Source organism: Onychostruthus taczanowskii, unplaced genomic scaffold, assembly GCF_017590055.1.
Source record: "Onychostruthus taczanowskii isolate IOZ18803 unplaced genomic scaffold, ASM1759005v1 scaffold38, whole genome shotgun sequence".
Taxonomy (NCBI): domain Eukaryota; kingdom Metazoa; phylum Chordata; class Aves; order Passeriformes; family Passeridae; genus Onychostruthus; species Onychostruthus taczanowskii.
Window position 1 is genome coordinate 5,528,283 of NW_024501237.1, and position 14,679 is coordinate 5,542,961.

At 38.5% G+C, this 14,679-nt stretch overlaps 1 protein-coding gene across 2 annotated transcripts in view; it reads left to right on the top strand.

Annotated features, from left to right (window-relative positions):
• The window catches only part of DCLK2 (doublecortin like kinase 2), an 80,599-nt gene that overhangs the window by 53,444 nt on the left and 12,476 nt on the right, over positions 1-14,679 (top strand). For both annotated transcript variants that reach the window (XM_041411906.1, XM_041411907.1), the window contains 4 exons: positions 4,583-4,655; positions 5,637-5,745; positions 9,700-9,757; positions 12,909-13,028. In XM_041411906.1, the coding sequence (XP_041267840.1) occupies positions 4,583-4,655; positions 5,637-5,745; positions 9,700-9,757; positions 12,909-13,028 (360 nt within the window). The remainder of the gene's footprint in view (positions 1-4,582; positions 4,656-5,636; positions 5,746-9,699; positions 9,758-12,908; positions 13,029-14,679) is intronic.

Consider the following 14,679-nt stretch of genomic DNA (forward strand, 5'->3'; position numbering starts at 1 on the left):
TTTCAATTTGGAATTTAATTGGTGCTGGGTACTAATGGGTTTTTGTCAAATTATTCACCCCCATACGACCAAGGAGAACAGCAAAACCAAATTAAGCACCTCAGCTCTGATGTGTTACTGAGGTAGTGAGTACCTCTTGTTTTGTCCTTTAGGATGCATCTGTTTAGCAGTAGTGTCCCAGCTGGGCTCCTGAGACAAAAGATAGGGAAAGTTATCAGGGGAGTTCCAAAGGGATCAAGTGTGCTGTTCAGTCACACTTGTTTCTCAGTTTTGTTGTAGTAGTCAGGAGTGTTTTGGGGAAGCATAAAACCAGTAACACAGAGGCATAGTTTTATGCAAAACCATATTCTTTTAAGAAATTTATACACCCTTTTGTGAAATTGGGATATTTTTTTTTTGTTTACTCTGATGAGAGAAAAGGGGGAAGCAGGGAACAATTTTATTACTTGGAGATTATTGCTTTTCCCTATTGTTTAATATTTCCTTGTTGCTAAGACTGTATTGCTGCACAGATAAGCAGTCTGGCTTCCTGCACTTGTATAAAGAAGGTGCCATTACTACAGCTGAATGAAAATTTAGATATAAATACTATGTCAGTGAGAGAATAAGATGCATTTTAGAGTTTTCTGTCTTTGGGAGTTCAATATTTTGAGTGATTTATTGTGCACAAATCGTACATATTTGTTTTTGTAGAGGGAGAAACAGCAGGACTGAATAATGGTTTTGTACAAGCTTGAGGCAGCATAAAAAAGGGAAAAAAATCAGAGTTGATGTTTCTGTTTCCTGTAAGGAGCAGCTGCACTTGAACTGCACTTTAAAAACTATTTCATTTGAAAAGCCAGAGCAAAGTAAAATATTTTACTATAGATTACAACCTTGCTAAGCTTTTTGTAGTTTGACAATCAATGTAGAGCATAAGCGATAGTGCTAGTCATCAAGGCAGCCAGCTTCCAAAAATACTGACTGCAGCAGCAATTTCTTCTCAGTCTCAGACACTGAATCTTATATCATATTCTCTGAATGCCACTGTTCCTTTAAAGTGCAGCCTCTTCAGTCCCCAAGGATTCCCTCTGCTTCACAACTCTTTTGTTAGGAGCGGTGTGTTCAGGCACAGAAAATTCCTCACAGGAAAAACTCCTTGTGAACAGTTTATCTTTAAAGGGAAGGGCTGTCTCTCTGTCCTTTCTAGCTCTTCCAAGCAGAGTGCCCTTGTGCTATTAATTGTTCACTATATACAGTAAGTCCAGCATCCCAGGCTTGCAGAAGGGTTTTAAATAGTGGACTCTGAGGTTATATTGAAGTCAGGAATTAAAGCTATGTCTTAATAATAGTAAACATGATGGAATTTCCCCACAAACCCAAATAAAAGCCTTCATTCCAGTAAGTGACAAATGTGGATACTATGCTCCCAATACCCTATGTAGTCTTTTTCAGGCTGTTTATTTTTAACAGCCCAGAATTACTCTGCAACACAGCATTTCACTTAGCAGAGGCTTTGTTTCAAGGTGAAGATTTAGATGTAAAAGTTAAGAAGTATGGGCATGAAGTAAATGACTACTCTGTGCAGTGTTCTCTTTTGATCAAATGTGCTGAGTTGCTTATTTTCCTGTTGAATTCCGATGGAGATAAAATCTGGTGCATGGGTTAATAATAGTGGTAATGGTGCATTTGGTGTCACAGGACAGCTGACCAAGAGAAGTCCTTTTGCTGTTCTGGAGGCAGTGGAGAGGTTTAACATTTTGCTTTGGTTCTAAGTGTATATTTCCATGCAAAGCTGTTATGGGTGATTTGACTCTTAGCTCTACCAGTACATCTGTTATTCTGCACACATTGTACCATAAAAAAAAAATCCAAAGACTAAATTAAATTTGGAAATTGGTGTAACTTTGGAAAGTGGTATCATAAATTCCTTATGCTTACTTGGATTGCTTTATTGTCCCCTCTTGAAATTAAGGACCACAAAGTCTTGCAATCTTTTTAAAAAGAAAAAAAACCATCCAAATAAAGAGGCTTTACAGTTGAAACCTTTCGTAGACTCAGAATTATGCTAAATAACTTTGTGTTTGAATTTGTTTGGGTGTTACTTTTGCAATTGATGGACCACATGACCAAAGTGAAAGGGCATTAGAACCTGATCCAACAAATAACTTAAGTACTTGCTTAACTTTCAGCAATTGAGTAGTCCCTTTTACTTCAATGAGGATGTTAATGTACTTAGAGTTAAACATGTGCTTAAGTGATTTGAAGGATTAGTGCCTATCTTCATCAAGGTTTTTGATCTCTTCAGTGTTGTACATGTGTTCTTTGTGTGTAGTTATATGTAAAGATCATTTACGTGTGATTATCCAGCCTAGTGACACAGGGGCCACAGCAGTTCATAGGGGTTCTTTAAGTGATGCATTTGGTGAATTTACAATTCATGTGTAAGGATCAAAAAAAATTACTGAGTTTCTGTCTTACACATTATGTTATTATTAAGCATTATAATAGTAAATACTCACAATATCTCTATGAAACACTGATTATATAAATAGCATTATGTTCAGAATGTCTTTTAGTCCCTTCTTACTACAGCCATTCAGGATGAATTACAATGACATAACCAAAGTGTCCCCAGATTTCAGAGAATACTTCTGCAAAGTTAATCCCCAGTTCCACTGAAATACTGATACTCCACAGTTAGATTCACCACCATCCCATGTAGCTGCCAAGGAGTTAGGTATTTCTTTCAATATGAAAATAATTCCCAAATGTTTCCACAAACATTCGAGTCACAGGCACTCTTAATCCTGAGTGCAGAGGTTTGCCAACCAAGGTACCATTCCACTGCAAGAGAATAAGGGTTTGTATTTGTGGATCCTTAAAAAATAAAATCCCACCAGCTGTGGAGCTATGGCAGAGTTAGGGTTAAACCTGCCGTTTCAGATTCTTATCTAACACCTCAGTCACAATGGCAGCATTAATTTTATTTTATTTTTGTATTCATTTAAGCTTTTTTCCCCTGTTAATGTTTGCTTCCTTCTTGTGGTAAGAAGGAATGTGCCCAGTCATGCTCTGCCCTGATTACAAGACTTAAGGAAGTTGGAAATGTGGGCTAGATGTTCCCATGTATTGTCACTCACTGAAAACCCAAAATAGATTAATATTTTAGGCTGATGACTGATATTTGGCCATGGTCTGTTCTGCTATCTCTGCTTCATGCTTGAAGAAAATGTGTCTGACTGGCTAAGAGACTGACTCGTGATTTTGTACAAATGTCATTTAACCCAAATGTCCTTGTTCCTAATCCCTGTTAAATAGACAGATAACTCAGAAAGACAGCAGCCTTAACACAGCCTGGGTTTAAGTTATTAACAAGGAGCAGAGTAATAGCTGCCTGCTTGCTGTTTGGTGCTACTTCTATGCCAAACACTGGTAAACTTTGTTGTTTCAGGGGCTCTGCAAAATGAAGTTGTACAGCTCCTAGTTACTGTACCTTTAGCTGATTTGGCAGCTCAGCTGCCACTAGAAACTTAAGCATTCATTAGCATTTCATGAGCCTTTAGACAATATCCCTATCTGTCAGTTCAGTTCTTTCCCTGACAATAGTGTTAATGATTTAAAATATTCAGCAGTGTAACCAGACAATGTCAGCTAAAAGGCAAAATGCTGCATTTGCATTCTCGGTGTCTCGAAAAGCCATTTCAACAGACACTGAGCTTAAGGCAGAGAAGCATTTTAATCCTTCCTGTGGTGAGTGCTGAAAGCCACCAGAATGGCCCATGAAGAAAACAAGATCTGGAACTTCACAGAACAGCAAGAAATGTTACATAGAGGAGGGGGAATGATCTAAACTTTATTTTAAATTCATGCAGCATCCCTATACATAACTGTAATAGGAGAGCTTATAAAAGTGGTGCACAGAACACGTCCAGTATATTTGACTATTTAAGGCATTCATTCCTATGCCTCCACCCCTTTCCAAAATAAAAACTTAGTGTCGTTTACATCCCTGGGCAGCATGACAGGATGACTTAAAGCAGAATAATGAAGATTCAAATCCAGTATCAATTAAGTTGTTAGTGCAGGAAAATCAGTTTTCTTCAGCTGTTGTGCTTGAAAATTATTTAGATATTTGTTTATTTACAGTGTCACAGTTACTAAAACTGGATCTATGTCTGGATACAAATCTGACCTCTATATTGAAATGTTTGTAGGTGTCAAAATCTTCACAAAAATCTTCACATCTATAATAGCCTAAAATATAGCACAATAGATGTCTGAATAAATCTGACTATCATAGATGTACCTGACCACCTAGGCCAAAATTGCAGGTGTAGCTAAAAGGACTTTCCTTTGCTGTTACTGAAATCTGTTCAACTGCTTTTCTAAATAGAAATATTGTGGCTGAATCTTGAATTGTTACAAGTGACAATGATGATGAACTTTGAGAAAACAAGAATGAAAATAAGACAGGAGTAGAAAAGTAAACTGAATTTGTATAAGTGTTTTTAGTGGGGTTTTTTTCAACTTTGCTGCTTTTTTGTATGGCTCTTTCTTGTGATTACCATCAGAAATTAGAAGTTCTTTTGTACTTCCACAGATCTCCCCACATGGTGGATCTTCTTCCAACGTGAATGGTATACCTGAATCACTCCGTTGCCAGAGTCCCGAAGGTAGTGCACCAGGAACTGCTGGCAATCTTTGCCAGAATTTTGCTGTGGATGATACTTGTGTTAGCACTATCTGGTGGTTTCTGAAGACTCCAAATCATTTTCTGTTTAGAGATGTTTGTTATCTTGTTGGTTCACCTTGTAAAAATTTTAGCCCAATTCACGCATCAAGGCAGTAAAGTAAGGAGATAAATTTTGATAGTTTTTTTGTCCATTGGTAGCGTATTACTGGACCTTGCTCTTCAAGAGTTGCTGTCAGGAATTTGGCTGCTTTTGAACATGACCTGCATTATCACTAGAAATGTGTTTTGTGGCTGGATTGAAAGAGGAACCCTCCTCAAAAGAGTTCATTGTGCTTCAGGTGGAACCACTGGCCAATCAACTGACCTTAGCTAAATGAAACCTTTCATTCCTCATCTCTTTACAGCAAAGTCAATTATTTTGAAATATTTTTAAATTTCATGTTGGGGTAATGTATTTTATTTTAAAAATACTAAAATAAGCATCTATCAAAATTACTTGCATTTTGGATGTTCTAGGAGTACCTATAAAAACTTGAAGGAATTCAGCAGATTCCTGAAGAAAGAAAGAAAACTTTTTGGGTCTTTTATATACATTGTAGCTGAATATTATTTGCATTTTTGCTTTGAGTTTGCAAAAAAAAGAAGTCAAAAAAGTAATTTGAGGTCAGAAAATTTTAGATTAAGAACTTCTAACTGCATTCTTTACTTTTAGAATATGCCTATACAAGAACATAGCAAGAGGCTTATTTATGTGTTCAAAGGTCAAATATCTTTGGGTTCATCTTGTTCTTCTTTACACTTGAGATAAAACCAAGGGAATTGCAGCAGAGAAAACAACTTGCTTTTAAGTTTTGTTTTGTATTTGTGACTGTTTTTTGTCTGTGGAACCCATTGGGGATACATTGTATCCTGCTGACACTTCTCTTCAGCTTGCATTATTGACTTCTCTATTTTTTTACAGGCTTGAATGGAAACAAGTTCTCAGGGTCATCTACCATTCTTGAGAAGTATAAAGTGGGGAAGGTGATTGGCGATGGCAATTTCGCTGTCGTAAAGGAGTGTGTGGAACGGTGAGCAAGCAAACTGTTCAGTCCTGCTGCTTTTTGCACTGGATAAAGCCCTGAGCATTAACACAATTTCCTACACAAATGTAATGAGATGAAAGTGAAGAGCAGTTGCAAAAAATATGCACACACTTCAGGAGAAATAGGCATAGCAAAACAAGCAGAGTTTCCTGTGTTTTCTTCTAGCAAAGGGATACAAGAGCAGCAGAGAGCCATGGCTTTTTATCCCACAAAATAAAGGAGCCATCACCTTCTTCTCATGGTGCCTCCTCAGGAAATCCCACAGCTCTTCAAGAAGTCTCTCACACTACAGATGGTTGTGGATGGCACGAAATTCTGTGTGGCATCTAAACAGAGTTTGAGAGACCCCCCCCGCCCTCCTTCTGCCTCAGCAATTCTGCTGCTGTGGTGTCCCCACTGCCTGCTGCCGACGTGATTTGTCACAGCTTCCAACATTCTGTGGGTAGAGTACTCTTAAAGACATGCAGTTGTTGGCTATCAGCCTGTGCTGGTGGCTCCCTTGGGCTTGCTGCTTGTGTTTGGTGGTGTGGAGGAGCCAGACACTTCAAATGAACCCTCCAATATGCCTGAAATATCCTTGTGCCTGATTCCCTGTGAGGTAGGCAGGATACCTGTACAGACCTGTGCAGTGCTGCTGCTCTTCCTCTGCAAGCTTTGTGCCACACTTTGCTGCCAGTGCAAACATAACAGATGATCTGACTGTCACTTTCTCAGTGTATTTTTTTTAGAACCACCTTCTGCTATTTTCATCAACCTGAGAGTTATCTCAGTTTCTTAAATATTATGAGGAATCTCCAATTTGTACGCAAATACTGGGAAAACTCAGCAAATTACTGTGAAAAACATAAATGTAAGAGAAACATTCTATTATTTGATCCTCATCTGCTGGTTTTAGTTAAATTGAAGGAAAAAGAATTTGGAATGGAAACACCTCATTCCAGAACTGAGGTCAGACTAACAGGTCTGTAGTTCCCTGGGTCTTCCATCATGCCCTTGGAAATTCAGCGTCAGCAAATGGAAAGTCACTTCTCCCACCCCTGTGGGCTCAGGAGTCTGGGCAGACCAACTTCTATCAGTGGCACTAAAGACTGAGGCAAACAAAAAAAGCATTCCATGCCTTTGCTTTATCTTAGTGTTAGTCAGGTGACAGTCTTCAGCAAGTTCCAGTGTTTTCTTTCCAGCTGTCTTTGCTATTGACACACTTAAGAAAGCCTTAAGTGACTCAACACTGGCCAGTTTCAGCCCTAATGGGCCTTTGGCCTTTCCTCTCCTCTCCCTGCATGTACCAACCACAGCTCTGAAATCTTGCTGCAAAGCCCCACCTTGCTTCCAAAGATCCTCTTGAGCACCACAAGGAGTTCCCTGCTCAGCCAAGCTGCTTCTTTGCCACTTAATGTTAGGGAATATTGAAATCTCCCACAGGAGCAAGAGCTATTGATGCAGTAATCTCTCATCATTACCCACAGAGTAACTCATCAGTGCTTACATCCCAACCAGGTGATCCCAGACATCCTCTACACCACTTCCTTTGTCTTCACCCAGAGGTTTTCATGAAGTATAGCAGGCTAAAAGCACAAGATAACATATTTATTATCAGAAATATAAGCTGTGCAATTTGGAAATCACTTTAATCCCACTGGAAATGGGACAAGGGCTGCTAAGTCACTGAACGTCATCTGTGCTTTTTAGAATGAGGAAAGTGAACTAGAAAAACAACCTTCCAATTGTAAAAATTTTAAAAGGGCACAATTCCACTTCAATATCTAGTTTTGTATGTGATCAAATCTTTAATGCAACATTATTAAATTAATTTTATGTAAAATAAATATAAAAAAACAATTGCTAATAATAATGATGAAAGAGGAAATGCCAACTGTAAATGCTTCTCTTTTAATTTCTACTAATTATACATAATTTCTGATAGTGTTGTGCTAAGAAGCCTTAGCTGTGGAGTCAGGATCCTATTACACAGCTACCAGCTGGCATGTTCTACAAAAAGAACAAGAAAAGAATAAGGTGGTGTCTTTTGTGCCTGTGTGTCTGTACATAAAGACATGAGTCAACAGATGGCCGCTGACAGCTGGAGAAGAATCCCCAAAACCTGTCAGACCATGCTGGTGTAGGATGTGCAAGGATGTTAGCACACAAATTGTGTTGGTTGTAGCCACCTTTATTTTGTGGGTGCTGCAGTAGAGGATATTTGCAAGAGGGATTTGAAGTTGTTGGATGATTTGACTTTGTGAAGGTAAATTCCCCCTGCTCACAGCACGGGTGCAGGAGGCTCCCCAAAGTGGATGTTGCTGATCCTAGGCTTTCTGATCCCACGGTGTAAAGTACAAATTGTGGTTGTGATTTCCACACACTGCTGTACTCCTAGCAGATCTTCCACCGGGTCTGTAACATCAGAGGGTGGCATTTCACCGATCCCATTTAGATAAGGGCTTCTATCTAAAGAGCAGATCAGGTAGTAACTATGACAACCTCGCAGCTACAGCTGCACTTCCAGGGCAGGGATTCTCGCCCGCAGCTTTCAATAATGCACAAATGGAATGATGTGCAAGGATGTTAGCACACAAATTGTGTTGGTTGTAGCCACCTTTATTTTGTGGGTGCTGCAGTAGAGGATATTTGCAAGAGGGATTTGAAGTTGTTGGATGATTTGACTTTGTGAAGGTAAATTCCCCCTGCTCACAGCACGGGTGCAGGAGGCTCCCCAAAGTGGATGTTGCTGATCCTAGGCTTTCTGATAAGACGGTGTAAAGTACAAATTGTGGTTGTGATTTCCACACACTGCTGTACTCCTAGCAGATCTTCCACCGGGTCTGTAACATCAGAGGGTGGCATTTCACCGATCCCATTTAGATAAGGGCTTCTATCTAAAGAGCAGATCAGGTAGTAACTATGACAACCTCGCAGCTACAGCTGCACTTCCAGGGCAGGGATTCTCGCCCGCAGCTTTCAATAATGCACAAATGGAATGTTAGGTGTTAATTCAGATCCTTTTTCTGTAAGGTGCTGGTTTTGACCAGTTGTATCTAATGCCAAATGCAGTGAAAATCGTCCTGCAAGTTTGAAAATATGCCTTTTGCTTTTGTATATACCTCCTGTTTTCTAGTGGTTCTGATACACACTGGAGTCCGTAGGCACTGGCACAGTACAAAATAGCAGCAACTTGGTCTTACAGCAATTTCATATGATTTTTAGTTCATCAATAATATAATTAATAATTTCATCTTTTTAAAAAAAAAATTAATTTGTTACTTTCTTTTTTCCATTCATTTTCCCCCCCATCTGGAGAAATGGAGGTTTTTATTGCTTAAAGGGATGAAAGACAAACAAGAGCTCCTTTCTGTGAGAGTATTTGCTGAAAACAGTAATCCTTTTTTACTTTGTATATGACCCACCCTGTTAAATGTCATGGGACTTTAGATGACTGCTGCAGAATTCCACAAAATACTTAAAAAAAAATAAATTTGTAGTACAAAAGCTCAAAATCAGTGCCCAATAAATTCTACAGGATTTTAGACTATCTGTAATGGACTATGGCATTTTGGCTCTGTTGAATCCTATTGAATTTTTTTATTAGGGTATCAATCTTCACACATATACATGTATGATTTTATCTTCAAAGCCAACCAGTTGAACAAAGCTAAGTGGAAGGCAAATTTTGCATGTTGCATTAAAGGAGTGACAGAGTTGTGCCAGGTCACAAAGAAGAAATTGCAGCTGGATGCTGGGATTCATACACCAAGGGGGCTGGGTTGTGGTAGTCAGGGAAACAGCAGGCACAAATGCTGCTGAGGAACAAAAACCAAGCCCAGGTCTGCTCTGTGAATTTTCTGTCAGCACCCTCCATGTGCCCCAGCATGTTGTTATGGTGGTGTATTTACAGAAAATGCAACAGTCTTTCTAATTTGCTCTCGTGTTTTTCTTGCTCAGATCCACAGGAAAGGAGTTTGCCCTGAAGATCATAGACAAGGCCAAGTGCTGTGGGAAGGTAGTGTACAACCATTGCATGTGTACAGAGCAGCACTAGCAGCTGCTCATTAGTCATAAATGGTGGGTGTGTTTGGGTTTTCTGACTATATTCAGAGTATCCCTTTAACAAGATGATAATGTATCCAAGAACCAAATAATAAAAGCAGTGAGTGTCAGTCTACTACATAATAGACAAAAAACAAACTAATTGTTGCCTATATTATTGGGATGATAAAAAGAATGCTAATATGCACCCCAATTTATTGGACTATTTTGATGTGTTAAATATGAGAGAGGAAATTTGCAGCTATATGTTTATTTATGCTATTCCCATCCCACTCTGCCTTTTCTTTTTCTCTCTGTATGGCTCAACATGCTCCTTTTATAAGCAGAACATGGATTTGAAAAAAAATTTTGCAACCTTTTCTTTCTGTTTATGTAGTGTCACCTTCCTGTTTTAACAAAGATGTCTTCTGTTCTGAAAACTTTCTTTTAATTCAAACTTTAAACAGAAAAATCCAAAATTTTCTCTTCAGGAGGACAGTATCTCATATAATGCGAGCAAATACCTTAGAGTGTCAGACCTCTTCTTTCCCTTCATACTTCTTGAGTATAGGTATTTTTACAAAGGAAGAAAAACTGCCTTCCCTCTTTGTGTGGTAAGGAGCTGTGTGATGCTGTGATGACTTCCTATTAGGAGAGGTCCTTAAACAGAAACATTTTATCTGTGCAGATTTTAAACCATGTTTTCGATGCTAGGAGATAAGGGTTTCATTTTACCTCATATTCTCCAGGTTTATTTAGAAAATTTAGAAAGGAATCCTAAAAATGTGCAGCCACAAGAAAAAGTGCTAGGATTGCCTTTCTGAGATTAATATGTTGCAATTTCTTTAACTGAGGAAAGCGTGACCCACTGCATTCCACTGCAAACAAAATTTTTGGATGATGTGTACAGCTTGCAACTTTAGATGGTTTTTATTACTTGTCTGAGTCAGCTGCTTAGGTATCATAAATTGGAATGGTCTGGAGATAGATAACCTATTTTACACAGTAGAGTTTATAGGAATTTTGTATTTATCATTCTCCTTGCTTTAAAACATCTATAAAAAGAGAACTCAACCCTGTGGATGCATCGTTGCCCAAAGGACCTATATCTGTATAGCTAGAGACTGTTGGAAGATGTTTGTACCTCTTAGGGCATTGGCAGAATCATCCTGGAAGAATTCCAACAAAGGAAATAATGAAATTTTGCTACAGCTTATTCCTGCCTCACTCAGTTCCACAGCCCTGCCTTAAAAATACCCATCCAACCCAAATTTGGATGATTTAAGTGTTGCTGACTGTTCCTTGATCTTGGATGTTCAGAAATTTGAATCCAATTGACTGTTTTCCACAAGTGGCTTAAATGTTCATTACACAATAATGTCTTTGTAAATTAATCATATTAATGTAGACTGAAACATATATTGCACTATCCAGGAGAACGCCATAACAGGTTTTGGAATTATTATTTTTTTGCATGGCAAAACATAGTAAACAGTGGGGTGGTTGAAAATAACTAGCTACATATTAGTCGGCATTTTTTGAGGACAGATTTTTAAACAGTAACTCAACAACATTCTGGAGCCTTTTAAAAAAATATTGTTTATTTTAAGTATTAATTATGCCTGAATAGTTCAGCCAAGAAAGCACAGATAAAGCCATTGTGCCTTAGTTGTAATTAATGGGTGTAATAAATTTAATATGTTCCCTGTTCTTTAGGTTGAGAAAGCTGTAATAACATTTTTGTTTTTGCTTGGATTCTTAGTTTTGAGTTTCCAGGCTTCCATCCCTGAGGCTTAATATGCTGTGGCTGTTCACGTCTGTCTGGTGATGAGATTCAGCATTGTGTTTAATAGAATTGCTTCCTGTTTGTCTGTTTTGTTTTCTCTCCAGAGCACTTTGCTTGGAGCAGGCATATGTTTGTTCTGAGTGACAATTGCTGCTCTTTCAATGTGAATTTCAAAGGTGTGGTGTCTAACCCCTGTGTGCCGTACTGCTCTCCCACCAAACAAGATGCACCCAGGCATGTGGTTTCTGAGCTATGCAGCCACAGAAAACTTTGCCAAAAGCACAATGCATCTGTAAATAACCCCAGAAAAAGAAGGTGCAGTGGTGTAAGATATCCAGGCACTGCCTAAGCACAGTGGATCACGTCTCCTCCTGATGCTCTGCTCACAAATGCATGAAGTGCATGCTCCTTATCAGTGCATTCAACATGGCTAAGTTCCCAGTCCAGTGACATTATTTGTTCCCTGCCAGGGTGGAAGGATACTCCTGTCTGATGCAAGCATTGTTTCTTTTTCTGCAAGCATTCTCTTCTTTTCCAGAGAACCTAAATACAATATCCATATTCCAACATTTATAAAGGAAAACTAAAATCATTCTTCACACAGAAGGGACACGTACTTTTTTTTTGCTCTCCAGTGTTAAAATATTCTAGAAAACAAGGCATTTGAAACTAATTTGTTCTCAAAAACCATTACTTCCTCAGAAGCACAGGGAAGGGGAAATTGAACTCAGTCTGTGTGCTGTTAAGCTGTTGGAGTCACAACAATTTAACTGAGCTACTACAAGTTCTGCACATTGCAAATCTGAGCAGACATATAAAATGAACCAAAATCCATAACCAAAGCACTTAGAATATTTTTTTTCTTGAATATACTCCATGACTTTTTTAAAAAAATTAAGTCCTTGGATGCAAATCCTAGGTAAACTGTCCTTGAGTAACCTCCAGCAAATGAGAGGTGAAGGCTGGAGAGGATCAAGAAACTTGTTAACTGTTGATGAGGGGTGACAGGTTCCAATGATCCAGCTGGGGGGCAGAAAGGTTCTGAACTTAATTTCACCTTATAATACGCACATAAGAACATAACCGGCACTTCCTGAATTGCTGTCATGTTCTGGGGTCTTTTTAGGAGACGCCCCATTTGTTATCTGTGTGAAATATTTTTAAATTAAATGTGGTCAGTGATGAAATACAAGTTAAGGTCCAGCAACTGAAAGTGACTGTCTGATAATATAAATTAATCAACACAAAGGGTGCTCACTGATCGAGTGATTGGCTGATCAAAGGAAAAGTGAATTGACAAATTCATGTTTCAGATAAACTCCTATCCTCTTCTGAACAGGAACACCTGATTGAAAATGAAGTGTCTATTCTGCGCCGAGTGAAGCACCCAAACATCATCATGCTCATAGAGGAGATGGACACCCCCACAGAGCTCTACCTGGTGATGGAGCTGGTCAAGGTAAGGCTCAGGGGGCCTTTATTTGTCTTCTTTGAATGTGTTAGTGTGAAATCTGAGCAGTACCTAAGAACTCTAAGATCTTGGGAGATTTAAGCAAATAAAGTTTCAGTGGCAGCCTGCATTTTTAAATTATAAAAATACACCTGTTACACAATTATATGAATGGGATTTCTCTCTCTTCAGTTGTAATTTGACTATTAACACACATTTGAGGTAATTTTGAAATGTGCTCAGTCTAGAGAGAACTGGATAGTGGGTTTTATATCATGCCTACAATATGCAGGGGTGATAGTGATATGGATTTACTAACAGATTTTACTATTCTCATTACGTAATAAATTGATTTAAAGAAATGAACTCTCTGTAATGAATTTATCTTAATAGATAAGACAAATAGATTAAACTCATGCAATTTTCATTCTGGAAAACCAAAACTCAGAATATCTCACCCATTTTGCTTATATCAAACAGTTCACGAGAGAACAGATGCTGCTTTCATACGTGTACAGAGAAAACACAAATATTCTTTTTGCTGTCACCTTGTGAGACAAACACACAAGTAGCATCAGGTTCTAGTCATGCATTCTCTTGTCTGAGTTCTGTACATGCAGAGCAGCACTACACATCAGCTTGATTGGCATGTCAGATGCAAATAACATACAGCAAAAGCAGTATGCAGTAGGAGCACTGCTCATTTTTTGAGGAACACTTTCTATTTCTGACTGAGGCACTATGGCATTCAGGAGTCCCTTCTAGAATGGTTGCCAGACTGGGAAACCTCTAAAGGAAGTGTGTAGTTGTTGAATACATAATTTCTGAAGCCCACTCATCTTTCCTCCTTTCCAGAAGTTATTTTTATACCCTATAGGCTTTTTGGGGTTTCAAGACAGTATTTTTTTATGTTTTAATTCACCACCATCTTGGCCTGTATTTCCTGAATTGCTGCTTCTCTTTGGTGTGCATTGAAGTGCTTGGAATGCCACCCACAGCTCAGACAAATCACTCTTCAGATGTATCCAGGGAAACCATCATGGAGACACCCACATGAAATTTGTTGTAATGACTGAAAATTCCCCATCAGTAACTCACTCACACATTGCTGTGTATTCCCAGAGGAATAGGGCATCCATAAACAGAACTTGGCACATTCAGAAATCACCTGGAGGTTCTGCACTTTGATATATCTCGATCAGTGGATTCATTTTTGTTGGAATGTATTTATCTTTTTTTTTTTCCTCTTCAGCTATATTTATTTGGTATTTCTTGCAATATCTGCAGAAATTTGAATTTGCTGAATATTTTTTAGGGTTTTTTTATTATTATTATTGGGCTAATTTATTTTAGGTTTTACTCAAAATCAGGGCTGTTTTTCAACATGTTGAAGGTATTCTACTGATAAGATGAAGAAAAGGGATGCTGTGTGCCTGTACCTGTAGGTAATATAAATGAGAGATGAAAGGTAGGAAGGTCAATAGAAAAAAAATCTGTGATTTACCCAAGCTCAGACACCAGATGCCTGGATTACAGTTAAGAATTTAGTGTAGATGACCAAAGTCCCAGTCTAGTATCTTGGTGACAAGAACATCTTTCTGCAAAACTTTTTTTTTTTTTTCTGTTAAACAGGAATTTGAGCATGTGTTTTGAGAAGGAA